The following is a 27,675-nucleotide window of genomic DNA, read 5'->3' on the forward strand; positions in this document are numbered from 1 at the left end:
GAGTGACAGGCAGGCCCCCGGCTCCTACCACCATGGGACACATGGCAGTGCTGGCTGTCTCCTGGGAGTGGGGAGAGAAGGGACACTTTCTGGCCTGGCTTCCAGACAGGCAAGTGACAAGAAACCTGTGTGACCCCAACACCCAGAAGAGGGAAGGGAGGGAAGGGAAGGAAGTGGAGGGCTGGGGGCTCAGAGACCAGGGGCTCAGGCCCAACTGCTGCCCTTGGACCACACCCCTTTGTCCCCTGCAGCTGCTGGAGGAGCAGAGTTCAACAGCTCCCTCCCAGATAGATGGCCCGTCCCCGGAGACAGTCACTCCCAAAACTCATTAGGTCTGCTCATAAATCAAAGTGAACGAGGGTGACAGCCGTGAGCGACAGGCCATCAGGATACAGTGGGGAGCACGGCTCTGAGTGCCCAGCATCCAGGACTTGGCCATCCAAGCCACACCAGCTTACACCCACCTCTGGGACTGTGTGGGGGCCATGGAAGGATGTAGAGGTGAGAGAGCAGTGAAGGACATCCGGACGTGCAGGACTTCCCCAGCAAACGAGCAGGGGATTTGCCCCGGTGGGTTTGCTGTGCCCCAGGGTTAGGGCCAGTCCCACTGGTTGTCTGCCCTCTCACAGGCCAGCTACAGAGCACTCCATAGCAGAAATGACACTCCCAGGGGTGAGGATCCAGGGAGGACTCTGAGGGAGAAGGCAGTGAGGACTGACACCATGTCTCATGAGGACTGTCGGGCAGTGATGAGGGGTCAGGAGACCCTGGCATCTGAGGAGCAGCAGCCCATGAGGAAACAGTTGTGTGGGTTTTGTGCAGCCCCAGGCTCAGGCAGGACGGCGCCTCCTTCCCTCACCACTGAAGACGTACTCAGTGTCCACCGAGTGTCAGCACTATTCTGGTCACCTGAGGGTGGCACAGGACACTGACAGGTGGGTGATACAGAAGACCATTACAACAAAAGAGGGAACTGGCCCTGGCCACAGGGGCTGGGGCCCGAGGATGACACCTGTGTTGGGAAGTGTCCACCGGTGGGAAGCCACCTGGTGGGCCTTACAGAGGAGAGCCAGGCCATCAGAAGGGACTGCAAGGACCTTCCAGGGTGTGACGGCCACAGCCCACTCTGGCTCTCGGTTAGGAGAGGAGGAGCTCCTTGCAGGACAGTGACAGGGACTCAGGTTCCCAGGCTCCCAGCCTGACTCGCCCGGAGGGGTGTACACGCGGACGTCTCACCCCTCTGCGTCCTACAAGCAGGCTCGCCCGTTGATTCACCTTGAGGCGCAGCTGTCCCCCCAGCTCCCCGGGAGGGAGGGAGGGAGGAAGACAGCGCAGCAGGCCAGTCATTATCTCGGGAACTGAGTCAAAAACAGGCACAGATCCTGAGCCCGAGAGCCAGCGAGCAGCCAGCGTGGACAGGGCATCTCCTTTCCCTTCCTGGGGAGGTGAGGGTGAAGGCCGAATTTACACAAGCCTAGTCTGCCCTGCCCTGCCTGTAGGCCCGGGCGGCCTCTGGCCCCCCAGCAGAAGCGCATCCAGTTACTGGCATGGGGCGGAGCCGAGGAGAGGCTGGCGGGTCACGTTGACATCAGCTTGCACCACGGCAAGCTGGCGCCCTGCATGGGTGGTCAGTTTCCTATCAACACCCATTCTCACAGCGCTCAACACGCTGTCAGTCAAAGCTGTCCAGAGAGAGGTGCTGCAGTTGTGCTGGTAATCCCAGTGGCTCGGGAGGCCGAGGCAGGAGGATTGCAAATCCCTGTCTCAAAATAATAAAAAGGGCTGGGGGTGGAGCTCAGTGTAGAGCACCTCTGGGACCAGTGTAACCCTCACGCCAAAAAGAAAGAAGTTTCTGTGGAAGATGCCTGGCCCGTGGCGGTGTCCTCAGAGCCTCTCTCCTTGGCAGAGAGGCCAGGACAGCCAACGTCCTTCTGAACAGCTGCCAAGGGGCAAAGGGGATGCTGACTTGTAAGAGGCTGAGAATAAACAAACACCACGTCCCTCTGGAACCCCTCCTTTCTGAACAGTCCCCGACCTCCTGGACTCACCCTGGGCTGGGAAGGAGAACAGGATCTTGCTGACCAGGTGAAGCACCAGTGAGTCAAGGCCTCATAGTGGACTTGCTGGGACCAAATGGGGGATGAGCAGGTGTCTGAAGTTGGGGGGCTCAGGGCATAGATGCTCACTTTTGGGGGATCCAACAAGCTCACTTGAGCTCAGGAGCTCCAGAACAGCCTAAGCAACAGTGAGACCCAGAAAACAAAACTCATTGTGATTGTTTTATAGTGATTACATGCCGACAGAGTTTTGGTATATTATCAAAATCGATTCTATATATGTATATTTTAAATATTACTTTTTGACACAGGGTCTCACTCAGTTGCCTTGATCCTCCTGCTTCAGCCTCTTGAGTTCCTGGGGTTACCGTGGCACCACGGAGCCTGGCTCTGATTATGTTTTTAAAGTGGTTACCGAAAAATTAAAAATTTCCCAAGCGGCCAATGACGCATTTCCGCTGGGCAGTGGGTCTTCTGTGCTGTGTGGCCGTGCAGCCTGATCTTTTGGGAATCTGTGACATCTGCCTTCAGCCCCCATTTTCAGCCCAAGTTTCCCAGCAATAACTCTGTCACCCGCCTTGATTCGCATGGGGTGGGGTTATGACACTGCATTGATCCTTCTTGAAAAGCCAAAGGACAAGTAAGCTCTGAGTCTCTTCAAGTGACAGTGGGTGGCTTGCCCTGTGGAAGGGAGGTGCTGGCTGGGCCTGAATGTGAACTGGAGCAGAACCTCTCGGGAACCTGGGGCTCTGCCTAACCACCCTGCAACCACCCTGACCCCAGCCACCCAGCTCCCCTCCTCCAGCGGCCCGAAAGGGATAAGGAACACGCCTGTGGTGGGCACGAGGGACCTATGTCCACCTGCTGTACTCTCTGCCTTTATCCCCAGGGTGCACAACTTTGCATAAATACTTGGAGTCATGACCCTAAGGGCCAGGGGTGAACCCAACCAACTTCCTCCCAGTGTCCGTGGCCATAAGCCCCCTAAAGCCGGTGACAGCTGGGCTTTTCCCAGGCAGGGATATTTCCTGGACAGCAGCCCCCTCAACCCTCCGATCTCAGATTCCAACCCCAGGTGCTTCTGAGGCTGGGGTGGAGCGCCCCAGACACTGGGCTATTCTCCAAGTCCCATTCGGGCTCCCACTCCAACTCTGACCATGCAAGGAGGAGGCCATCCATCAAGGTGCCTGTCAGAGGGATAGCCCTTTCTTCTCCAAGCAGAGAATCAACATGCCAGGGCTAATGATAACAAATGGCCAGTGTGTGCCCGTCACCAGCTCTGGCCCTGGTGCCCCAGGTAGAGGCTGGGTCTGGGGAGACTTGACACTGGTTTTGTCCTTCATGGCCACAAAACCCTCGATGAGACCCACTCAGGACCCTAAAGGGAAGCAGGTGGCTGTGCATTTGCTCCCCAGATAATCATACTAACCAACTTCAAAAAGAGAGCCACATTAGAGGGGACAGGAAGAGACAGGGGACAGCAGGGGGAGGTGTGAGTGATGCCCCAGGAGGCTGCACATCTTGGAAGGGCCAGAGGGAGGGAGGGAGGCTGTTTTCTCCAAACAAACGCGTTTTCAGGTTATGCTGGGTTCAGCTCTTGCTTTTCCACTCACCGCATCCTGAGGTGGCCTGTTTCCTTGCCTTTAAAAGTGGAGATGACGTGGGGGTGGGTGCCAAGGAGAGGAGGGGAGCCGGCATGGGCAGAGTGAGGCCCGCAGCAACCACTCCAATGTGGGGTCCCTCCTACTAGGGCAGAGCCTTACTTCCTGGCCCAGTCCCAGCAGGCAGGGACATCCTGTCAGTGCCGAGTCCTCGCCCACTTGTCCTTGTCCAAGGAGAGGACTGGGATTATACTGATGACCCCACCTGCCGGGTCAGGTCGAGCTACTGTCAGAATAGTCCCCAGGAACATATGTCACTGGCACCAGGGTCGGCTAATCCTTTGGGGTCTGGGGCTCAGGGATGGAGTGGTGGCAAGCAGGGTGTGCAGACTTGCTGTATGAACCCCGGTGATCCTGAGGCCACACAAAGCCAAGTATCCCTCACCATCATCTGGATGAGTGCTCTCGCTGGTGCCCAAGTGGGTGCTTCCTTCCGGGCCATTGCCATTCTCCCTAGGCACAGGCCATGGCACTCCTGTATGAGCCCCCAGAGGACAGGCCATTCTCAGTCCCCTTGGAAGTTGTCTCTGGCCCCACACAGATGTGAGTCTGGCCCCTATGTCAGATTGCTCCCTTGGACCTGTGTGACATTCTCTGGGGGCCTTGCCTGTATCGACTCACCCCAAGCTCAGTTTGGTTTCTGCTCTAAGGACGGAATTTAAAGCTACCCTGACTCCTGCCTACGCCAGGCCAGCTCCTGTGCTCTCTCTTCATTCTGGGGGCAGGAGAGAGAGCCCTGACATAGTCGGCTACAGGACTAGGTGGACAGTGCTTGCTGTCCTCCCTGAGGGACTGCTCCCAGTCCTTCTCTCTCCTGGGGCAGGAGGGGTGGCAGTGAGGCAGTGAGTCTCTGGAGCAACCAAGTAAGTCTGCAGCCGGAAACCAAGAGTCCTGGCTTATCGTCCCCAGCCCTCCCCACCATGGGGCACACAGGGAGTACCCAGTGGCAGAGTCCCCACTTTCCATTCCTAAGTGGCCTGTGCAGCCCAGCGTGGAACCGCGGGGAAGGCAGAGCAGGGCCGGCTAGCTCACCTCCTTCCTGGACATGGCTAACGACGTCTCAGGCACCGTCATCCTCCCCTGGAGGCCACTGGGCCCTTCCCTCCTGAGCAGCCAGCAAGATGCAGAGAGAGCAGGAAGGAGAGAGAGGGGAGCAAGGAAGAGGAGGAGGCCACGTCGGGACAAGGACGCTGGGCTCCCCTAGCCTGACACAGTCCCAGAGCACGGGGCTTCGGTGGCTCCCACTCGCTCTGCAGGTGCAGACGGCTGCCAGATTGCAGCAGGGCAGAGGCCAGCTGTGGGTGAGGTGCCCCTGCCCCCACAGAGGCCACACCTGCACCACTGCCAGGTCAGCCACGGGAGTCCTCATCCAGTGGCTGGACCCACAGATACCTGGGCGACATGCAGATCAAAGCTGCTGACAATGAGGGCTGCTCAGACCAGATGCAGCCGGAAGCAGAGGCCTTCACGGGCGCCTCCCGACTATGGCTGGAGGACATGGCTAGCTACTCCCCAGCAAAGGCTAACGATATGTCCACTCTGCCCTGACAGCCAGAGGACAGAAACCGTGGGTGCCTCTCCTATAAAGGGACGGTCTCCTATAAAGGGACCTCTGGGTTTGCAGAGAATTTCTAGAAAACTAACAATAAAATTAAGACCAAATGAAACACATATAAAAGGTTTTTCTGGAATGAGGGAAAGCTGGACCTGAACAGCTCCAGAGAGCCCTAAAGAGGGGCCCAAAGTGGGTGGACAGGCAGAGCTGCAGACGACAGGGTAGGCGGGCACGGACACAGGAGGGCTGGCGGGAGGGAAGGAGACAGGGGACAGAAATGTGCCACCTTGATTTTGGAAGGCAGGGTCTTTCCCAGACCCTTGAGAAGGACCAGTTGAATGGCCGTAAAAGAACTCAAATGCCAGTTGGCAGCTGTGGGCAGCAGATGGCCCCAGCTCACGAGACCCCTGGCTGCCGATGCTGACAGATAACAGCAGTCCCACGGGAAGATGCCTCCCACCCCTCAGGGTCCAGGCGTGAACAGGGGACAGGTAAAAACCAGAAAACCCCTGTTGCAGGGTGGTGGTCTCCTCCTGGGGGTCTCCTGCCTTGCCTGCCACCACCACAGAGTCCCACCTCTCCCTCTGGCTTGGAAAACAAATCTGGGGCACTTGCTGGGGGTGGTGGGGGGCAGGCCAACTCCAGCTCCTCCGCGGCTGCCTGGCGAGGACGGCGTCTGACCCACTTTGAGGGGAACACAAAGCAGAAGACTGTGAGCATCTGCTCTGAATCCACAAGCAGAGGGGAGGGAGGCCCAGGTCCTCGACAGCCCAGGCCTGAGCAGGGCGGCGGCATTCCAGGGCAAGAGCCTTTATTAGAAAGAATCTGACTTTTAATAACGCCAAGTGGGACGCCCTGAGCTGAGCCAGCTGCTTGTGTCCCCCCCCCCGTGGGAGGCGTCTGTCTGGGGAAACAGGCAGGGGACTGAAATAATCATGCCACAGTGGCCCCTTCCAGCCCCAGAACTCCCTGCTGGGCAGCACTGGGCATGCAGGGCGGGGCCACCACAGGTGTGAGTTGAGCTGCTGGAGGCTCTGGCCCTAAGGCCATGGTCCCTGGGCCTGTGGGGACAAAGCATGGTGCTGTGGCTCCCTCTCCAGGGTGCCTGTCCACCTGCTGCTGACAGTGAGCTGGATGCTGGAGAGAAACCCTCGCCCAGCAGGGGAAGGGCCTGCTTCTCCCTGCTCTCAGGCTGCGCTTCCCTGAGGGTGCTGGCGAGGGCTTGGGGTGCAGGGAAGGCCTCCTCTCCACTGCACAGGGGACCACAGCTGGGGTGCAGTGAGGAGAAGCCTTACACTGTGGACACCCAGCTCCGTTACTAAGTGCTACAGCTCTCTCTGGACCAGGCTGAGGTCTCGTCCCTGTACCCATGACTGGCCCCTGAGGGGATTAACTCTGAGGCTACTCTCAGGTGTGAAAGCTGGCTGAGATGACAAGGGTGACGCTAGTCACTGTGGCTTGCCTCTGAGCGTTGACCAGGTGCCAGCCACGGGGCTAATGAGTACCTGCTACACAATCCCACCTGTCTTCACAGCCGCTGATGGAGACAGTCCTCACCACCACGGCCCCGACGTGGAGCCTGGCGGAGGGCGCTTGGTCTGCTGTGCACAGTGGGAGAGACACTGTCTGACCCACGCCAAGGGAAGCAGGTGAGGCCTGCAGTGTGACAACTGTAGGTGCAGCACTCACAGCAAACCAGCCCCCGGAGCTGGGCCCCGCGCTCAGGAACCTCGGTCGACCTGAAGTGGCTGCCTGTGGGGCGCAGACGGCAGGACCAAGGGGGCTGGTCACCTAAGGCCTGAACAAGTCTCACTTCTGGGACAGCACAGAGAAACCCTCCTTGCACATGCGAACTGAGAGGTATTTGCAGTCCAGGGATCCCACACTGACCAATCTGGTGTCCCCAGAACTTAATTGTGGCACATTAAGAATGAACCGACCTTGGCACTTGTCATCCATATTCTTTCACTTCCCATAGACAAGCAGCTGTTTCAAAAGGCCATTTAACTCTTTAAGTCCTACTTTGGCAGAGAGAGAGGACTTCTGGGAAGGGCAGGGCAAAGGCCTCGGAGGAACTGGCCAGCAGCTCCTCGGCAGAGCTCTGGGGCCTGTGATCTCCCCTGGCCTCATTTCAACAGATGGCAGAACAAATTCCTAATTAAGCATGAGAAAGCTTCCGGCTCAGCACATTCACTCATGGCTTTCTGGTCCCTCTGGTACCCATTCTCCCCTTGGTCTCCTGGAAGCCAAGCCAGCTTATTGCCACCCCAAGCTCCCCACGGCTCTTGGAAAGGCCTGTCCCTAATCTAGGGAGAGGGGAGAGGCGGGGAGTGCGCAGCGGGGGTGGGGGTGAGCATGGGGGGGGGTCATGTCCGGGGATGGGCCACGCAGCTGCTTTTCAGAGGCAAAACAGAAAGGGAGCTGGGCAGACAGCTTGGCAGAGACTTGAGAAGACAAGTGGGGCTTCGGAGACCACTGCCTGCAGGGTCTTCTAGAAAGACTGCCAGGGTGAGCTTAGCCCAGAGGACAGACACCCTCCGTGGGGTCCAGCCCCTGTTCCTAGCAGACCTGTGAAGGTCCAGCAGGCAGACCGAGGGTCTTCCCCCTGACAGGGCTGCCCACGTGGTACTCTTGGTGGCTGCAGGGGATTCCGTGGCCTCTGTTCCCTGGCTCCTCCCCTGCATACTGCGGCTGGGGTCAGGAGGAGGCCATCACCTGCTCCCAGGCCAAGAGGAGAAATGCCCAGGTGCACTGCCAGCCCAGAGGGACAAAAGACTGGCTCACCAAGGCTCAGTTGACTTCACTGGGCCCTGCCTCTTCCTGGACATGCTCTGTGTCAGTGACAGGTCTGCTTCTCAAGCCCAGGGGTCTGAGTCTCTCATGGAGAAAACTGGCTGCCTGTGCTGTTCCCCATGAGACTCCTGACACTTGATTATCTCTCAGATCAAAGGGAGAAAAGAGGCAATCGGCTGCAAAGACAACGTGTCAAGACAGCTGTGTCACCGCCACAAGACAAGTGCCCGTGACCTTCACAAGCTGGTCTCTGCTCAGACTCGGATGCTGGTCTCGGGGCTGCTGCCTGCCGCTGGCTCTGCAGCACGGCAGGGGCTGCCTCCGGGGCTTCAGGAGCCCCAGGGCTGGTGAGCGGGACCTCTTCACAGAAGAGCCTTGGAGTGGGGGCCCAGGGTGACACTGCAGTCAGTGCCTGGTGCCTGGTGGGCACCATGAGAGGACAGGGCAGCCCGCCACTGGGGTAACAGCAGTCGGTTTTCTCAAGCCCCAGAGCTGATTCCACTCCTTAGCTAGATCCTGGGGGAGGGGAGAATGGGAAGGGAGCAGGGCGTTGACACAGTCTTCCAGGGCCCTGGGCCTGCGGGCAACAGGAGATTGGTAGCTCCTCTGACACAATCTGGTATGAGTTGGGCCTCTTTACTTGGGTACTGAGCGAATCCCTTGGCGCTTTACCACTGAGCCACACCCAAGTCATTTTTACTTTGAGACAGGGTCTCACTAAGTTGCAAGGCTGGCCTCGAACTTGCAATTCTCCGACCCCAGTCTCCCAGTGGCTGGGATTACAGGGGTGTGCCACCATGCCCACCACAAGCTCCTCTCTTTAGATGAAGTATTGCTACCCAGAAGCAGAGAGGAATTTGTTGCACTCGATAGGTGCAGGGTTGCTGCAGAAGCTGTTAGCTATCATCATCCGGGTGGCTGTCCCCTGTGGGCTGACAGGGGGATCCATCACACCAGGGGAAGCATGTGCATCCCCTGTACCTCTGTCCCTTGCTTGTGCCCAGGACAGGGAAAGAAACAAAACAAAGCTCAGCTTTTGCGCCAGCACCCAGGCTGAGGACAGTCAAGCACACTGGGCAGGAGTCACTTCAGGGCTGCAGAACTGGCTGCAGGGAGTGAAAGAGCTGGGACACAGAATAGGCCGGGGAGGCGAGGAGGGAGAGTCCTTCTCCAGATCCTGCTCACTGGGAGGCAGAGCAATAGGCGGAGGGTGGGTGGCCTGCGTTTCTGCTCCCTGCTGACCCTGACCTCTGATTACAAGTCCTGCAGGGGCTGTGTCCCCATGAGGTCTATCCAGGAGCTCACACGACCCTTGTGGTTCAAGTTCTTGTCTCCTGTCATGACTCAGGTGGTCATGTTAACCCTGGGGACAAAACTGGAGACAGCAGCCCCAGGGTGAGGATGAACCAGATCTCACAGAGGAAGACCAGGAATCCCTCCCCCCATTCCTTGCTGGATGATGAAAGGTGCCAGAGACTGAAGGCTCACACCTGAACAGCGGGCTCCTGCAGGCTCAGAACTGATCCCCGCCTTGCTCTCACGTCCTCACAAGGACAGACCAAGAGTGGGAAGAAGGTGCAGGCTGGAGCAGAGTCAAGGAAGAACTTCCAGCACTGCCATGGGTCCCTCCTACCAGAGCGGGAGCCTTCTGCTGTCACACTCCTGGCCTGGGAGGCTGCCTGCTCCCGATGGGCTCCCTCCAGGGGCGGCAGGGCTGCCTGACCAGAAGAGGGCATGAGGGCTCCTGTGCGCTTGCTGCTCACACTGAGTTGGGGGGACGAGGGAAGCACAGAGGCCAGAATTTCTGGAAGTCGTTTGGGTATACCCCTCCTCAGAGCACCACTGCCCATCCACCTGGGTCCTGGCATGGGACAAGGACGTGCACCTGAGTCCTGATGCGGGGAAGGGCAGATGTGGAGGCAAAGGGACTGGGAAAGACAGTGGGGAAGGAGGGCAGGCAGAGGGTCCCTCTGGAACCCCCATGCCAGGGGCAGGGCAGCCCTTGGGGACCAGGTAGACTCACGGGCCCGAGATCTCTCTAACAGAACAGCGATGGCCTTCTTTGCTTTTGTTTTTCATTTTTTAATGCCTTTATCCTTTTTTTTCCCCTTTTTTCTTCAAGACGGGGTTTTGCTGTCTAAGCTGGTCTCAAACCATCTTCCCTTAACCTCCTGAGTGCTGGGTTGTACGTAAGCCACCGTGCCTGGCTTATCTTTGCTTTTATATAAAGCAAAACAAGTGTCCAGCGGATGCCCAGGGCACAGGCTGGGGGTGGGCAGCCGGAGCCCCACAGCTGCTCTCAGCCCAGCTGCATTAGCAGCGGCACCTGCTGAGGGGGTGGCAGGCCTGGCGGAAGTGAACAAGCTCCCGACTGCCCGCTGGTGAGGGGAAGAGACCCTGTGCTCCAGCTCTTACTCAAAGGCGTCAGCTGGTTAGAACCCATGGTGGACGGGGTGTCATTTCACGCTCTGAGATCCAGGGCTCTGAGCCTCACAGTGCTGCTGCCTTGGCCCCTGCGTTTATGACTGCCTCATGCGGTACCCACAAGAAGGCAGGGTGGTGCCACTCTGACCCCTGCAGTGGGCACAGCCTGAGCCAGGCCTTCGGCAGCCCACTGCCCCAGCCTGTGGGTCAGCAGGGACCCAACACGATTCTGGGAAGGAGGCTAGCCATGTGTGCACAGTCCAGGTCCTAGCCCAGATCCAGCCACACAATGTGACCTCAAAAAAATCACTTTTCCTTTTTGGTACCAAATTTCCCCACCAGTGAAAGGCAGGCAGGGCACCAGCCTCCTCCTGGCCCTCAGGAAAGGTCAGAGGACCAGGCAGGCTGAGTTAATGGAGGCCACCTTCACGTTCCAGTCACGGCTGGGAGCTTTCCCAGCCTCTCTGGACAGGCGGAGGAAGGGACAAGGGGAGGAGGGCAGAGAATGGAGAGGTTCCTCAGACTCACCGATCCATCTCATGAGCGAGGTCAGGATCTGCAGGTACTTGGTCTTCTGGACGTCAAAGAAGGTGAAGGGTCCCAGGAGGAGAGTGAAGACGGCCTGGGTGGGGGAAGAGCGGTGAGGGACAGCGGAATTGGAGGACGGGATGGCTCCCACTTACCCCAGGGCACCAGGCACTGGTGGAGGCTCCCAGGGTTCAAATGGGTCACTGTGGGCAAGTGCCAAGTGCCAGCGGTGGGACAGGAGGCCCAGAGCCCTGCCTCCCTGCCACCGCTCACTCATAATGTTCAGACACTACTGCACTTTCTGAGCGAGGCCCAGGTGACATTATAGCACTGCCCTGGCCACAAGCGCAGATCCGCTAGGAGATGGCAGCAAGATCAGGATCAAAAGGAACACCAGATATGCCCTGTTACTGGGAAGAAAGGACACAGGGAGGAAGGGACGCGGGCTCCAGCGGACAGCACGGTAGAGAGGACAGCCCTTCTGAAGGGCTACGAGAGGAGGATTAATCAGGACGCTGTCCATCAGCCACGTTTTCATGGCAAATGGAAGGGGAAGCTGGGGGACGGGAGCTGGCGGCCGCCCGGGCTTCTTGCTCAGGAGCACGTCCTGCATTCGGGAGGGAGTCTGGGGGAGGGGAGGGAGTCTGGGGGAGGGGAGGGAGTCTGGGGGAGGGGAGGGGCCTGGAGCACCAGTCCTCTTGGTCATCTTCTCTTTGGACATCAGGGTAAGTGTTTTTATTTAAAGTAAAATAAAATAAACCCTGTGTTAGAAAACTCGGTGGGAAATTTGGACCCTCTTTGCAAAAGCCACCGGGGTAGTGTGGCTGTGGCAAGGCAGACTGGGAGGGCCGGGGCACGTTAGGCTTTCCCTGCCAAAGTGGATGCTCGGGGAGCAGAAGAATTAGAAGCTGCTCCTTGGAGTTAAGATGATGGTGCCATTTCCAATCTGCCACTCGGAAGCCGGCGAGGCATCAGACCTGATTAACATTTACACTGTGCCATTTGATCACGTTAGTGCTGATGACACTCTGAAGCCAGCGAAGGTGGGAAGGGGGCCCTGTGGGGAGCCGGCTCGTGGTCTTGTGATTGGGGTGCATCCGTGGCAGCTGCCCAGCCTGGGGTTGGTCCCTGTGCCAGACAGGCAGGAGCCCCACAGAAGGGGGTGAGCCCACCCCGCCCCCACCGTGAGGAGAGCAGGATGTGGGAGAAGCTGTGACCTCTTATCCAAGTCCATTATCGCTGTGAGAACAACGGCTGAAGGACTCAAGTGCCGCTTAAAGGAAAAGGCTCTAATTAGTTGGGTGGGTGAAGGCACCCTGGCAGCCACCAGGGCTGGGAGAACTGGAGAAGGCTTTCTGCTGGGAGCCTCAGAACGGCGCTGCTTCCGTTCAGGAGAGGGGAAGGAGACGTGTTTCCACGAGGCTGCGGTGACGGGGAAGGCAGAGAAGGGACTCCCCTGGCAAAGGCAAGGGCTCTCAGGCCCAGGGACAGGAGCTGGGACACGGACACTAATGCCCACACAGCCGCCACCTCTGGCCTGCGAGTCTGTATGCAGCACCATCAGCCAGTCATTTAGGAAAATTACCACTTCAGGGGAACTTTCCACTGATGAACTTCTCTCTTGGAGGAGGAGAAGGGGATGTCAGGTGGAAGAAGAAATACAGAGCCACTTGCCACAAATGTTTCCAAGTAACTGTGATCTGTGGGAAACTGGAGTCCAGGTGTGCCCAGGGCTTGGTGGCTCACCTTTGACCCGGGATGAAAACACACTGAAAACTCAGTTCTCCAGATGCAGGGTCAGAATTCTAAGGGAGGTTGACAGGGGAGGTCAGATCTCAGAGCCTTAGGATTATTTTTCAGAAGGTTCCACCACATAAACACAGGGTAGAGGAAAACAGAACCATCCCCAAGGGTGCCCCCTGTCCTACCCTTGGGGACCCTCACTCTGAGGCCTTGTCCAACTTCATCCTCCTCCTCAGTGCACCTCAGGACACAGTAGCCCCATTTTATAAAATCTGGCGACGCAATCCTAGCCGCTGAGGGCGTCCCCATGTAGAAACCAGGCACACGCCCCTCCAAAAGGTAGAAGAGGACCTGTGTGTGAGGAGCAGATCAAGTGGTGGGGAGTAAGAACCCAGTGGAGTGTGAATGACAGTCGACCCCCATCTAGGTTCTCATGCCGGGTCCTGGGGACGCAGATCTGTCTTCAGAAGGGGAATTCGCAGCCAAAGGGTCTTTTGGAAAATGTGACCAACAGCTGTGGAATCCATGGACAGGGGCTGGGATGTGGCTGCTCTTCCTTTTAAAGCTCAGTAGCACAGATTGGCGGCACCACTGGGGAAGCTCAGGGCCCACTGAGTGGCAGCCGACACGCGCAGACTGCCCAACAGCAGCCCTGCCAGGGGCCGCAAGCACACGCATCAGAGGGAGCCAGATGAAGATGCAGACCTCGAGCTGGGGCTAATTAAGAAACAGGTGTCCTCTGCAAATTAGCTAGAGCCACAAGGCAGCAATTGCGGGAGCAGGCATCCAGAGTGACAAAGGACAGAGACGGGAATGGCGGTGGAGCCAAGGTCTTTGGGAAGAAAGAGGTTTGGGCAGAAGGACCAGCCCCAGGCCCCTGATGGTCTAGTGGGGCAGAGTCCATCTCTGGATGCTCAGATGTGGCACTTGATGTTTTCTTTTTCCTTTTAAAAAAAGATGAAATAAAAAGCCAAGAGACAGCCTATCCTCTTGGGTCTTCCAGTCTAGCCCAGATGACATTATAAATTAGCTGGCTCCCGAGCAAATTTCCAACCCCCAAATGCCATTGATCAGTCCAAACTCAGCCTCTGTTCAAGGACTCTTGTCGCCCGAATCATTCCAGGAGGCAGGGACGCCAGTCACTGCAGACAAATGTTTTTCTTAAGAAACAAATAAAAACCCAACTCTGATTTCTAATGAAATCCTCAAACTGATCTCTGGGAATGAAGTTCATGACAGACCCGGGAGGGTGCAAATGGGGCCACTCAAAAATCTCTCTTTCCGGGTCAGTGAGCTTAGCTGCACACCAAAGTCCCCATGGCAGCCTTGCCAGAGTCTTGATGGACACAAGGCAGCTCATGTTCCCAAGACGCTGCAGGCAGAACTTGGCCTCGACTCTTTTAGCATGTTCTGAAGTCTCCAACTCGACAGGGCGACCTGCCCTTCTATGTCCCCTGTGCAGCTGAAATGCACTGCCTACTCCTGTTGCTCAGGCCCCTATGTCCAGCCATCTCTAACGCCTTCCCTACTTTTTGCATTAGATTCCTGTGGCTGCTGTAACAAGTTATCACTACCATGGGTGGCTTCAAACCACACACATTTATTTTCTCCCAAGCCGGGCAGGGCAAAGCTCTCGATAGCACAGCATGGCGCCCCCTGCAGGACACAGCCTCATCCTGCACATGCTCTAAGGACAGGGCTGGCCAGAGCCACCATGCTCTAGCCTCTGTCAGGTGAGACCCAAGGACAGAATAGGGAACAGACACTCCTCCTCTGTATCCCAGGCCTCTGTCTCCTGGAGCCAGGAGAGCCACCTGCTCTCCAGATCCAGGGACTGAAAGATGTGGGAAGACTGGGCTGGGCCTGCAGAGTCCCTGGACAGTGTGTGATTTTGCTGAGACCAGGAGTACCACCTGCTCCAGAGGCTGGCAGCTGAGCTCTGAAGGCTCAGCCACCAACCGGAGCCCCACTGAAGTGTGTGGACCCAGCTGTCCTGCTCTGGCATGGGAGAGCTACACTCTCTGCTACTTATCAAAGGGGAACCTCAAGTCAAAAGCTCTTGACTTGGACCGTCTGAGGCCGAGCTGTGTTACCACCTGCCCAAGTCTTCTCTGGTCTGACCCCACAGCACTCAGCACTCACAGAAGAAAGGACCTAACTCAACATAACCCACTTCACATACAAAACGAACCTAAGGTTGGCAGTGTACCATGTCCTTGGGTCAGCTGCCCCAAGTGGAAAAGGCATGAGTGTTCACATTACAAAACAAAAGCAGAGCAATTTGTCAGTGACACATGTCTGTAATCCCAGTGGCCTGGGAGGCTGAGGCAGGAGGATTGGGAATTCAAGGCCAGCCTCAGCAACTTACTGAAGCCCTGTCCCAAAATAAAATATAAAAAGGACTGGGGATGTGGCTCAGTGACTGAGTGTTCATGGGCTTAATTCCGAGCACACACACACACAAAAAGAGTAAAGCAACTGGATACCCAGCCCCCTCCCCATCCCTAAATTTCTCTGCTTGTTTAGCTGGTCAGAAAGACAAAATGAAGAGTTAAATTTGGCTCTAACCCACAATTAAATCCCCTAGTTTAAGAGGTTGCAAAACCTCTGAGTCCTGCCATTTGACTAGTATCTGTCACAGCCACCCTCAACCCTGCTGTCCTCCTGGCTATCAACCCTCTCCCCAACCCAGGTGCTCTGTGATGATGTCACTGCCCAGTGCCGCAGGCCCCTTCCCATCGAAAAGGTGCTCACTTCTGCAGTTTTGTTCCATCCTTATGCCCACCTGCAAAGTCACTAGAGCAGGAGATGACACCCTCATGTCACTGAAGAGGAGGCAGAGGGACCAGAGAGCTCGGACCACGGTGCAAAGGGGCAGGGGGAGATGCACAGTACTGGACCCTGGGCCTTTTTCCCCCCCAATATTTTTTAGTTGTAGGTGGATACAGTATTTTTTTTTTTTAATTTTATTTTATGTGGCGCTGAGGATGGAACCCAGCGCCTCTCATGGGCTGGGCGCGCACTCTACCACTGAGCCCCGGCCCAGCCCCGGGGGCCTCTCCACTGCAAGTGTGGCACACTGCATCCTCCTGGGCTCCACCGCCCCTCCTCCACCTCCCCTCCTCTCACCTCCTGTCCTCACATCAGGTTAATTCTCCCCTATGCCCTTACCATTTTGAATTCTCCTCCCAGCAAAGAAGTCCCCATTTTACCCTCTTTCGTCCCCATCTTCAAAGTCCTGTGTAAGTGCCAACCCACTCTGCGGCTACGCTGTTCCTCCCAGGGGACTCTAGACCAAATTCCCAAGCACACAGTCAGCACCATATGCCTGACTCTTGCAGGCACACACAACTGCTCCTTTTGCATGGGTTGACCCTGCACCCACAGCAGAGTACAGGCACTTTGAGGGCAAGGACTGTGTCCTCGTTTGTCCCAGCACCCAGGAAGGGCTCTGCACACATGAGATGCAGAACCAAAGCCAGTGTGTGTAAAAAAGACTGAATTTGGAGGGGCCAGTGCCAGGGAGCAGGGGCGGTGGGTGTCATCCTGAAGTGGGGAGGGAGGGGCCAAGCCCAGTCCTGCAGGCTCACTGTGGACCCCACCATCTCTCCTGACATGGGCACGCCTGCACTAGCAAAGCAAATAGCACGTGGAAAGCGGCACACCATCTGCCCACCACAGTCCACTCTGCGGGGAAACCTCTTCCCACAGCAGCTGCGAGGCTGGCCTCGCACTCTCGAGGCCCTGTGTTCCAGCTGCAGCACGCAACAGAGAGAAATCCACACGCTCTGGTTTCGGAACAGCAAATAAATCAAAGCAGCACTGCTCTGCCTGCTACTGTCCTCAGGGAGTGTCACGTTCTGGGAAGGACACACACATCCAAGAGGGCCCCGGGGCACTTGGACTCTGCCATCAGCACTGCCCAGGACCCCATGAAGGAGGGGACCCTTGGATTGTGACCATGCTGTAACTCTGCCTGGCCCCCAGAAGAGGTGAGCGCTAAGAAGAGCTGAAATGTCCTTTGGAAGACCTAAAGGAGAGCCACGGTGTGGAGACGATGGAGTCACAGCCATGGGCCAGCCCCGCTCGCCCCTCACAAGACCAAAGGAAAACCCCAAAGCCTGCTTGCCGACTTTCCTCTTGATGGGTCGAGGTGGCGTGGCTGCAGTTTCTGACCGTCACTTACACTAGTCAACCACTACGGGTCCTTCTCATAAAGGCGGAGGAAGCAGGGCTCCACTCCTGGAAGAAAGGGAGGACAGGCGAGAACGCAGGGCAAACCTGCCAAGACCCTTCTCCCTGTGTCCCAACCAACCCATGGGACAGAGTGACATGCCAACCACCCTCTGCTACAGGCCACCCTAGGAAACTTCCAGATGGGAGGCGGACAGTGAGCTGCCTCCTAGCCCGGTGGGGAGGGTCCCGTCTGGCCTCCACAGGGGTGAGTGCCCCAGGGTGGAGGGAGCGCAAAGGCCTCCCTCCTCCCCCAGCTGAAGGCGGGTACACCTGGCCCTGCTGGCCACTCTGGGCACTCCCTGGGCAGTGGGCTGCTTCCTCACCGGGTGGGCGGTTCTCAAGCGCTCACTTACTGGTTTCCCTCTAACAGGGAGAGCCGGTGTGTGTGGTGGCCGCAGAGCAGTGGGAAGGAGCTCCCAAGAGCCCGGAATCCAGGCACAGCAGCCTCTGCTTCATGCCACCGCCAGTCAGCTCCTGGCGTCGCCACGCCAGAGGCCAGCAGCCCACCGGAGCTTACCTGCTCCAGGGCCAGGTGTGTGTGTGTGGACTGGGTTTTTCTGTTCATGTAGCAGGGGTGAGAAGGCACCTCTCTTAGGAGAGTTGGGGAAGATGGAGTGGCTACCTTAGACCCACAGGGACCTTAGGGGGCAGATGACAAAACCCTCAGGCTAGGAGTGGCCCAGGGGAGCGGGTTCAGGTGGAGCTGGCCCATGCCAACCACACGGCTGAGCTCGCTGGATTGATCCTGGAAGGCACTTCAGGTGATAAAGGGGCTGCTCTTGTTGGGAACCAGGGGCCGAGAGCTAACTGGGGCTAAGGGCGGCTCAGCGCCAGCCCCTTCCTAACTGGAAACTGAACTTGCAACACGCCCTTGATGTACAGAGGAGAAATCTTCAAGGACTCTATTTTTGCTTCTCGAGTGGCTGTGAGCGTTCTGGTTTGGGAGTTTTAATTTTTCTCACTTGAATTAAGGCTTCTGGGGATTCATCCACCAAAGGGAGGTAAGTGCAGAAGGCAGCGCGGGACGGTGAAGGGCTGCAGGCTCTGAGCCACAGGGACAGGGTGGGGACTACATCCTGATGTCCCTGCTAACTGAGCCCTGGGGAACTACTGCCTTCTCAATGCACATTACGTGTACACAGGTCGCAGATATCCAACAGCCCTGGAACCTGACTCAACAGTACACATCAAATTCTCATGTCCCAGCCCATTCACCCTCCAGACCTCCCAGGTGCAGAAATACAGCCAAGCAAGACCTCCATGCAAAGAATGGGAAGTCAATACTATTTTTTTTTTTTTTTTGAGATGGAATCTCCCTAAAGGAGATTCCAGCCCTTCAGGCTGGCTGGCCTTGAACTCCTGGGCTCAAGTGATCTTCTTCCTCAGCCTCCTGAGTAGCTGGGACCACTGGAGCATGCATCTGGCTATGATACTATTCTTACCTGACATGTGTTACCTCCAAACAAGTTCAACAACGGTTCAAGTGCACTTTAGGAGTATTTGAGTTCTTCCCAGTCAAATACAAAGATGCAGTCACCCTGCAGATGACTGCCAGAGAAACAGACAGGCTCTGTGGGGGACCATGAGCAGGATACGTGCACCCAACCCAGGGAACCCTTGTCACAGCCTATCTGCCCAAACTGTAGGACGAGTGGCATTGTACAATGTAGAAGAGGGCTTCTGAGCTCTGCAGAAGATCACACTTCCACAGGAAACTGCGGAAGGAACTTTCAAAAACAATCTCCCTGGGCTGGGCATACTGTACATGCCTGTAATCCCAGCAGCTCAGGAGGCCATGAGGCAGGAGGATTGCACGTTTGAGGACAGCTTCAGCAACTTAGCAAGACCCTGTCTCAAAATAAAATATAAAAAGGGCTGGGATGCGGCTCAGTGGTTAAGTACCCCTTCTGTGTTCAATCATCCCTGGTACTAAAAAAAAAAAAAAAAAAAAAAAAGGAGAGAGAACTGACCCTCCCTGAGGCAGTGACCCTCGTGAAGACTAGCCCAGTGAGAGGCTGACCTAGAGAACAGAAGAGTTTTGTGGCAGGAGTGGGAACTTGTACCAGAACAGGCCGTTGGGCCAGAGGCACCAACCCAACCCTGATGCAGGTGCTGCTAAGCTTTCTCCTGCCAGTCCCCACACTGTGTTTGCCTGGTGCAGGAGTAATGAGGACAGCCAGAGCTGGGCCGACTCTCATCTCACTGACCCATTCCACAGCAGCAGCTAGCGTCTGCCCAACACCTGCCAGAAGGCACAGCTCGGAGGTTTCCACATCTCCAGTGTCCCTGGCTCCACCCCACCCTCCCACACCCCACAACCAGGAGGTACCTGGAGATGTCTGCTAACAGGATTGAAAGACTTAAAGATTCAGGGGATGACTGGAGAGAAAAATGGACAGTTAGCCAGGCATGGTGGCACACATTTGTAATCCCAAAGACTTGGGAGGCAGGATTGCAAATTCAAAGCCAGCCTCAGCCACTTAGTGAGAGCTCGTCTCAAAATAAAAAATAAAGCAAAGGGCTGAGGACTTAGCTCAGTGTTTCAGTAACCCTGGGTTCAAAACAAACTAAAAGACAGTCGATGTTTAAGTTACCCTAAAGTGGTGTGTGCTTCTTGAACATGAGAAGTCAGGTCTATACAGCTTGATCTTATCTCACCACATCTGCTGCCTAACCGCTCAGCTGCATACTGCAGGGTGGGTGGAGAGGCAAAACATCTGCAGCTCAAGTCAAAGGCTAGTCTGGACTCTCTGGAGGATTCTGGGGCCCATGCAGAGGCAATAATGGGCCAGAAGGTAAAGATTTCAGCAGGGTTTTCTTCGGAGAAGATATGCTGGGAATAGAACCCAGGTCCTTGCTCAGACTAGGCAAATACTCTGCCTCTGGGCTACATTCTTGGGCCCAGGATGCTCTAAAGCAGCTGCGAAGCTGCCAGAGGAAAGAAACCAAAGCCACCCAGCTGGAGTCCAACAACCAGGAGGGGACCTGGCCTCTCCCTGGGTGACTGACACATGGAGAAATGCTGTGCAAATGCAGGCTGGCCATGTGGGGACGCTGGAGCAACCTCTGCTAGTGAAAACTGGCACTCATTTCCACTTTAGGACACCGTGGTTGAGAAGGGTTAAATACTTTGTCCAAAATCTCTCAACTGGCTACTTAGACACAGCAGAGGTTTGAGCTCAGTCACCTGCATCCAAAGCCCTCTCCCCTTGAGAGTGAGTACTGCCTCCCTTGAAAGGGCTGCCACCTCTCCACAGCCCCTTGGGTTGGCTCCCCTGGGGGAGGAGGGCAGGGCTGGGTTGGTCCCATGGCCTTAGCCTGGCCCAGTCACTGTTCCTCTTGCCCTGTCATTGAGGACATGCCTGTATGGTCTCTTTCTTAGCTGAAGAGCCAGATGGCACCCGGTGGTGGCAGAGTTCCAAGTATTTGATGCTAGAGCGCAACCCTGGTGGTTTGGGGGAAAAGACAGATACTGAGGAAAACCCGCAGTCATTCACTTAATGACCCTAAGCCATCAGGGCTTACAAAGGATGGCCTGGCTCATGGCAAGCATGGCGGAGAGATGGAACCCAGCACCAGCAGGTCCAGGTGGCAAGATGGGGAGGCTCGACCCTGAGCCAGGAGGGGGCCTTAGCTGGGAGCTGCGGTGGGCCGGGGTGGGGGTGTGTGCTCAAGGTTGTGGAAGGCGGGGAGCCGGCACCTGCTCTAGTAACTCCCTGTTCACACATCAGGTGCAAAGAGGAGTCGGTGGAGGGAGAGCTGGGTGGTGAGCTGCGGTGATTCACAGCGCATGGACGGTTCCGTTTCTGTTCACATCAGCCCCACAAAGATGGAGCTCCTCTAACTTTTGTTGAGGGGGAGTGTCTGCTCCGACGGTGGTGAGGACCAGGGCAATGACCTGACTCCTGGGGAAAGGTGGGACCAGCAGGGCTTGGAACGGGTCCAGGAGACAGTGGCCATCAGCTGTCTGTGGGCCTAAGGGCTGAGGAGGGAGGCCAAGGCGCACCAAGAGCCCAGAGCCATGTAGGTGCCAGTGTCCTTGGGGGACACAGGCCAGGGCAGGTGGGCAATGGTGGGAGGGAAGGCTGTAGGAACCTAGCTGCCTCACAGAGAAGCACTTCTGAGTAATTCAAGCAGGAAGAGGGCAATTGGAGGTCCCTAAAACCAGGCTTGAAAGACTTGAGTAACAGAAACAATCTCCATGACCTTAGGGCAATGCTCATGCTATGAAGGGGCAGCTTGGACACAAGGAAGAGCTGGACTTCTCTCTGTTCTAATGAGGTTTAAAAGGGACCCTGATCACATGGACGATGGGCATGGGAAGCAGGTGAAGGGAGAATGCAGGGATGCTCGTTCCCATCCTGTGGGGACAGAGGAGTGAGAATGTCCATCCTGGTCCTCCCAGGGCCTCCTAGGAGGCAGAGTAAGGGACACCCCACCTGCAACTACCGCTCTCTTCCTGGCTCTCCTGGCCAAAGTAACAGGTGCAAAGACTGAAACTTCTTGGACTTGTCACTGTTTAGCTCTTGGTCTTGTTTATTCACACTAGATGTAAAGGAAGTGGGGAGGACAGGCACTTTAATCTCATCCATGAGAGAAGGTGGCCATGTCTGCTTTGCCCCAAATCACCGTGGGCCAAGGAGCTACTGCAGGGCCAGGTGAAAGGTCTCCTTGATCCTGACAGGTCCTAAGTATAGAGGACTCCAGAGGTACTGGTGGGCTGTGTCCAGAAGAATAGGGCCCTCTGGGCCACCAGTCCACCTAGCCCCTTGGCCACCTGGAATGAGGTATTCATTCCCTAGATGCCCAAATGCCAGGAAGGAACCTGCTCAGATATAGCAGGGGGGCGAGGCAGGAGCCCTGGGGCCTGCAGGGCTCTGCCTAGCCCCTGACCAGCTGGAAACCGACTGCTCTTGGGACTTGTCTGCCCTGGGAACAGGAGGAGGCAGGGCTATGCCCTGTGCCGCCCTCTATGAGAGGGGCCAGGTGATCACTTGACAGGCTCTCCACAGCCTCCCTTTCTCATTCCATGCTCTCTGAGCAGGAAGAGGATAGAGGTGGGAATGCTCCGCACTGGAGCTGGAGGGAGGGAAGGAGGAGGGAGGAGGGAAGTCAGGTGCGCAGAGTGCGGAGCCCTGCAGAGAGGAGCACACGGGCCAAGCTGGCTCCTCCCCTTCCCTGCTGACGTCTGACCTCGAAATAGACAGGAACTGAGCAACCTTGGAGGCGGGGAAGGAGGGAAGATGGCACATCAACCGGCTGATTAATGAGCTCTGTGGAGCTGGGTGTAAGAAATTACACTAACAACCCCAGCTCCTTCCCGAGTTGTGGCCAGCCTGAGATGCCCTCCACGGGGTGCTGGCACACTGTGGTGTCTGGAGCCTCCCAAGCATCAGATGCACTGTGAGCTGTGGGGGAAGCTGAACGCACCTCCAGCAGAAGCATGAGAAGCACCTGTTGGCCTCAGGGAACAGAGCAGCCACCAGCGAACAGATACAGTGGTACCCCTTTCCTCCTGAAGACATTCAGAGTCTGAAAACATCCTGTGCAGAGATGGGCACTGCTGCTTCCTGTCTGCCCAGGAGCATCTTAGGTGTTGATTCCAGGGTGTCTTAAACCAGGGCTAAGGAAGTTCTCGCCATGCCAATTAAACAGGCCTCCGTGTCTCATGACCCTTCCTTCTAGAGTCACACTCTCATCTGGCATCGGCTCAGTGACACTCACAGCACCTCCCTTACGCTTGAAGGCTGATTAAGATGTACCTTGGTTGCTCTCTGCTAATCCACAAGACTTCCTGAGCTCGTGCTAATTAATCACATGGCACCATTAATATGCACCTTAACTGTTTGGCTCTGTGTCACGCCCTTCGTTCCCGTGTATGAATACACATCTTTCTGCTGCCTGTGAGCCCTCTGGGGTCCTGTGGCTCCTTCTGCCTCCTCAGAGACAGGGTGCACTGCAGATGGTGCAAGGATAGCTCCTCCCTGCATACAGGTGTTGTGAGCCAATGTGCAGAACGAGTGCCAGGGCAGGGACTCTGGTTATGGGGAGGGCAGTTATTATTCTGGAGTGCTTTATTTAATTAAAACATCAATACCAGGGCCCTGAAGCTCTGCAGAGCCATGGCACCTTCTGCTTGCAATATGCCCTCTGTAACAGAAAGTAAGCCTCGTTCAGGGAGCAGCCCAGCCACCCCAAATCCAGCAGGGCCACCAAGTGCCATGGACTGATCTGCAGGACAGAAGCAGATACAGAGCAGAAAACCAGCTTGGCACATAGTTTTCATTACAGACAAAACACCCAAGCACATTCCATGTTACTCTGGAATTATGGGGAAGTTGCTGGGTTCTGTAGACTACAGTTCTTTTCTGTTTGTTTTTGGGTGAGTGAGTGGGTTTAAAAGTTAAAAGGGTGGGGAGGGATCTGAAATCAACAACTTTAAAATCTTTAAAGAACATGAAATCATTTTTAACTCTCTGCCCAGCAATGGGCATCTTGGAAGGGGAGGAGGGTGCGCAGCATTGAGTGGGCTACTGTTTTGGGGTATGCCTGCGGCCCAGTTTCTCAGGGAAGGACGGGAGGCACGTGCACATGCACGCGCATGTACACACACACACAGAGGACAGGGTGTAGCTCAGCCCGGAGGCTTGGAAAGAAATCTGCGCCAGGTTTTCAATGCCGATTGCTCTGCTCACAAACAAGGAGGCTCTAGTGTCAAGCTTGGGGCTGATGGATCAATGTGAAGTGTGTATAAAAATGGGCCTGAAAAAGCACAGTGCAGAAGGTCCCCAGCAGGGATGAGCACTCCCCACGGAGACCTATTTGGAAACTTCCCAACCAACTGGCCTAGCATGAGTGTGGACGACGGGTGTGCGCCACAGCCACAGTGCCGCAGCTCCCCCAGCTCAGGAATCCACGGGGTGGGGTGGGGTCTCCTGGGCTACTGTACTTCGGTGGCCTGCTTCTGGTACCCGTCCCAGCCCAGCATCTGTCTGTTTCTCCAGCTACACAGGCTGGGTTTCGTTCGGGCTTCTGTCCCTGTGCATATGAATGCACGTTATGTGTCCCTTCACACAAGAGATGGGCTCCTGAAGGTCTATTTACAAACGGTTAATTTTCTTAAATGAAGCTAAGTACTTAAGGGAGACCTGCAGGGAGTCCTTCTGTGAAGTAGGGAATAACTTTGTAACAAATAATTACCCCCCGAGTTTATTCTACACATTTGGATTTTCACATAATGGAGGCTGACAGTTGAGTGTGCTGGGTGTGCACAGGGCAAGGTCATGGCACACAAGTCCATTTCCTGTCTCCGACCACTGGAGGAATGGCAAGGACAAGGATGAGCAACCTGGGAAGGCCACAGCCATTCCCCGAGAGCCCAGAGTGCCCAGGCTTGCTCTGGGCAAGTGACACTTGCAAAGCTGCTCTTAATACTTTCCAGAGGAGGAGGCGGCACGGGCACTAAGCACTGTCCTTTGAGCTGGCGCATCAGGTGCTGGCCACGGCAGAGGCAGGACATGGGGCGTGATGGACAGTGGGCTTGATGCCAGCTGACAGAACCCTTGTCCCTGAGAGCTCCATTAAAAATAAAAACCACAGTCCTCTCACTGAGCAGGAGGCGGTGGCTTGGGCCAAACACCCAAAGGCCAGGGAGGGGGAGGGGAGGCAGTCACAAGGTGGCCCAAGAAGGAGTCACCCAGGTGTCCTCAGAAAGGTGAGGTGCAGTCTTGGGCAAGGTGGGGCAGCAGCGGGTGGGTACAGGAGGGCTACAAGACAACAGTGGCAGCCGTGGGGGATGTGGCTGGGTGAGGGCTCGAGGGGTCCCCAGGCAGGTGTTGGCTCGGGAGCCCGAATTTCATTTAGAGAGGGCTGGAGGTGGGGGCGGCTACTCCCAGTGAGACACAGCTCCCAGGAAAAAAGGAAGGAAGAAAAACAGGCCTGTCCCTGTGTTATTGATTTCCTTGAAAAAGAAAGAGACAAGCTAATCCTTCCAAGTCCGTCATCTGAGCCAGCAAGCGCGGCTGCTGCTGCAGGCTGGGGCTCACTCGGTATCAGGCACCGGCTCTGTCCTGTGGCAGGTGCCTCCATTTCTGGGGAGTGGGGAAGAGATTTATTCTTCCTCAAGACCCTACCTCCAAGGACGAAGGCAGGGGCTCAGCCACGTGTGGGGGACCTGGAGACCCCTCTCCCCAGAGGCTCAGGGCCGCACTGAAGACACCTCAGCTCCTGCCCTGAGTCACACCTGGGTGTGCAGGGGCACCTTCCCCAGGTGAGAGGGGAGGCGGGTGGCAGAGCACACCCTCCTCTCCGGGGCCTCCAGAGCTGGCTGAGAAGCACTGACAAGAGGCACTCGGGGAGGGAGGGGGACACAGCGCAGAGAAGACAGGCACCCAGGCAGTCCCGAGCACCCCGACGAGGTCACCATGCTTTCACGGAGGCACTTGGTGCCTAGAGCTCAGCCCCTCCCGGGAATGCCCTCCTGAGTTGTTCTGGTTTAGCACCAGACTGAGTCCTAACCCGTGGGAGGCAGGCAGGAGGGTGGGCACCGCACAGGGGAGGGAAGTGCCTGCTCCAGGCAAGGGCCCCAGACCCACGCTTGGATTCAGCTCCACTGATGGAGTCAGAGGCCCTGGGGAGGGCCCTCGCTCCAGCCTCACCAGGCCCCGTTTCCATCCAGGTTCTCGTGCACAGATCTGGGGCAGTGTTCACCTGTTTGCTCTGGGGCAGCAGGCCACTGAAAACGGGTCGAGTGTACCACACCATGATGGGCAACATTGTGACCCCGGAGTACCCATGTCCTGTGCCGTCACATTGCTCCTAAGACGTGTGGGTTCACATGATTCCCTCCTCACTGGTCCTCTAGGCCACCTCCCGCCCCAGAACTGGTAAGAATAAATATTCAAGGGATGGCAGCGGTGACCCACTTATTAGCAGATGCCACAGCCCTGGGGCACAGTGGCTGATGTTGAAAGTACAGAGACCATGGCAGGGGAGGGAATGTCCTTGGGAAGAGGTGCTTACTTTCAATCCTACATGAATAACCAGCGAAGTCCACTTCTCCATCTGGGAACAAGGGCATCAAGGAGAGGGCGCAGCACAGTCACCAGTGGGCATACAGACGCAGAGCACTCAGCAGAGGCCACATCAGGTAGCAGTGCCCCAACCCCTGGCAAATGTCGGGCTCTGAGGCTGGCACATAGATGTTGCCACCCCCAACCTCTGTGTGCAGATAGCACCAACCTGCATGTGCCACGGGCACCAAGACTGCTTTACAGGGCAAGAGGACCCCGCAAGAGCCCCAAGGGCCAGGCTGAGGGCTTAGCTCTGGGATCCAGAGGAAGCCACTGTCTCCCGAGCCTCAGTGTTCCCCACTGTGCAAGGAAATGTTCCCCACTAGGAAGCCTGAATCAGAAATGCCACGTCACTGGTGGTTACCAGGAGCCCAGGTAGGAGGACTAGTCACCATGGGGGGGCTCCTCCCGTCTCCACCCCTTTAGGAAGAGGATATTTTCTTGAGTAGTACTATTTTAGGAAGAAACCATGTGGTTCACAAGGGGGGCTGCATGCTGTTTGGAATTTTGTAGCCAAAGGCCAGTACTGCAGCTTGAGTCAGAGCCAAGGGGAAGCAGAAAACATGGTCTTTGGGCCCTTCACCAAGGGCCATCTTCCCTGCTGCCCTGTGCCTGAATCTCAGGGTGGCCTACACCTCTAGGAAGAAGCTGGTGGGCAGGACTCTCCCACGCCCTACCCCTCTTCTCTAAGGGGCTGCCAGAGGGAGCCTGGGAAAGATGCCCTCCATCTGCAGAGGTGGCAGGGCACCTGCTAGGCACTTACAGGCTGCACCCCCTTCTAAGTCACCTGTGTCCAGAGGTGGACCTCATAGTTCCTGAGTTCAAGGCAGGAGAGCAAACCAGGATGACCTTGTCCTGCCCCAAGGTGGCCAACAAGGGACCTCCTGCTCAACAGGGCCAGTTTGTGGCCGGGTCTCCAGCCAGGATAAGCTCTGCTCTGCCATCTGCGCTCGCAGCTCTGCTGGGCTAGAGCCGGCTGGGCTGCCTGTGACCGGCAGCCCTGCCCACCTGTAAGTGGTGGATGCCACCAGCTTTCTCCAAAGGTGAGAAGCTGACAGCACACAGGGAGCCCCTAGGACCCGTGTGCTTCCTTCTGACACTCTAGGAGGAGGGATGGAAAGTGGGCTAGGGGTGGAACGGCAGGCTGGGAGGTCTGCAGGAATAAGGAAGCATAAGGGAGTGCTGGCAGCACCCTGACCCCAGGGGACAGCAACACGTCAGGCCTGAGTTCTGGGCGGACCCTGCACACACTCCTACCACCATACCAGGGGTCCCTGGCTTCTGGGCACCATGGCTGAGGAAGGAACACAATGCCAGTCCTGACTCTGTTCCCATCAGAGCTGGATGGCCCCGCAGAAAGAGCCCAAGGTGCTCCCAGCCTGGGGCGGGGTGGCCTGTGCAAGAGCTCAGGCTCTGAACCCCCCATTCCTTCCTTTCTTTTTATTTTTCCTTTTTTTTTTTTTTTTAAGAACTTAAAAAAATTTTTTTGTAGTTGTAAATGAGCAGAATGCCTTTATTTTATTTGTTTATTATATGTAGTGCTGAGGATCCAACCCAGTGCCTCACGCAGGCTAGGCAAGTGCTCTACCACTGAGCCCCAGCCCCAG

General features: G+C 56.5%; 1 protein-coding gene across 4 annotated transcripts in view; it reads right to left on the reverse strand.

The window, feature by feature from the left end:
- Slc38a12 (solute carrier family 38 member 12) overlaps positions 1-27,675 on the reverse strand; it is a 52,336-nt gene that overhangs the window by 6,710 nt on the left and 17,951 nt on the right. For all 4 annotated transcript variants that reach the window (XM_021731204.3, XM_005332528.5, XM_021731203.3 and 1 more), the window contains one exon: positions 11,019-11,112. In XM_021731204.3, coding sequence (XP_021586879.2) covers positions 11,019-11,112 — 94 coding nt within the window. The remainder of the gene's footprint in view (positions 1-11,018; positions 11,113-27,675) is intronic.

Source organism: Ictidomys tridecemlineatus, chromosome 3 (genome assembly GCF_052094955.1).
Source record: "Ictidomys tridecemlineatus isolate mIctTri1 chromosome 3, mIctTri1.hap1, whole genome shotgun sequence".
NCBI classification, from domain to species: Eukaryota; Metazoa; Chordata; class Mammalia; order Rodentia; family Sciuridae; genus Ictidomys; species Ictidomys tridecemlineatus.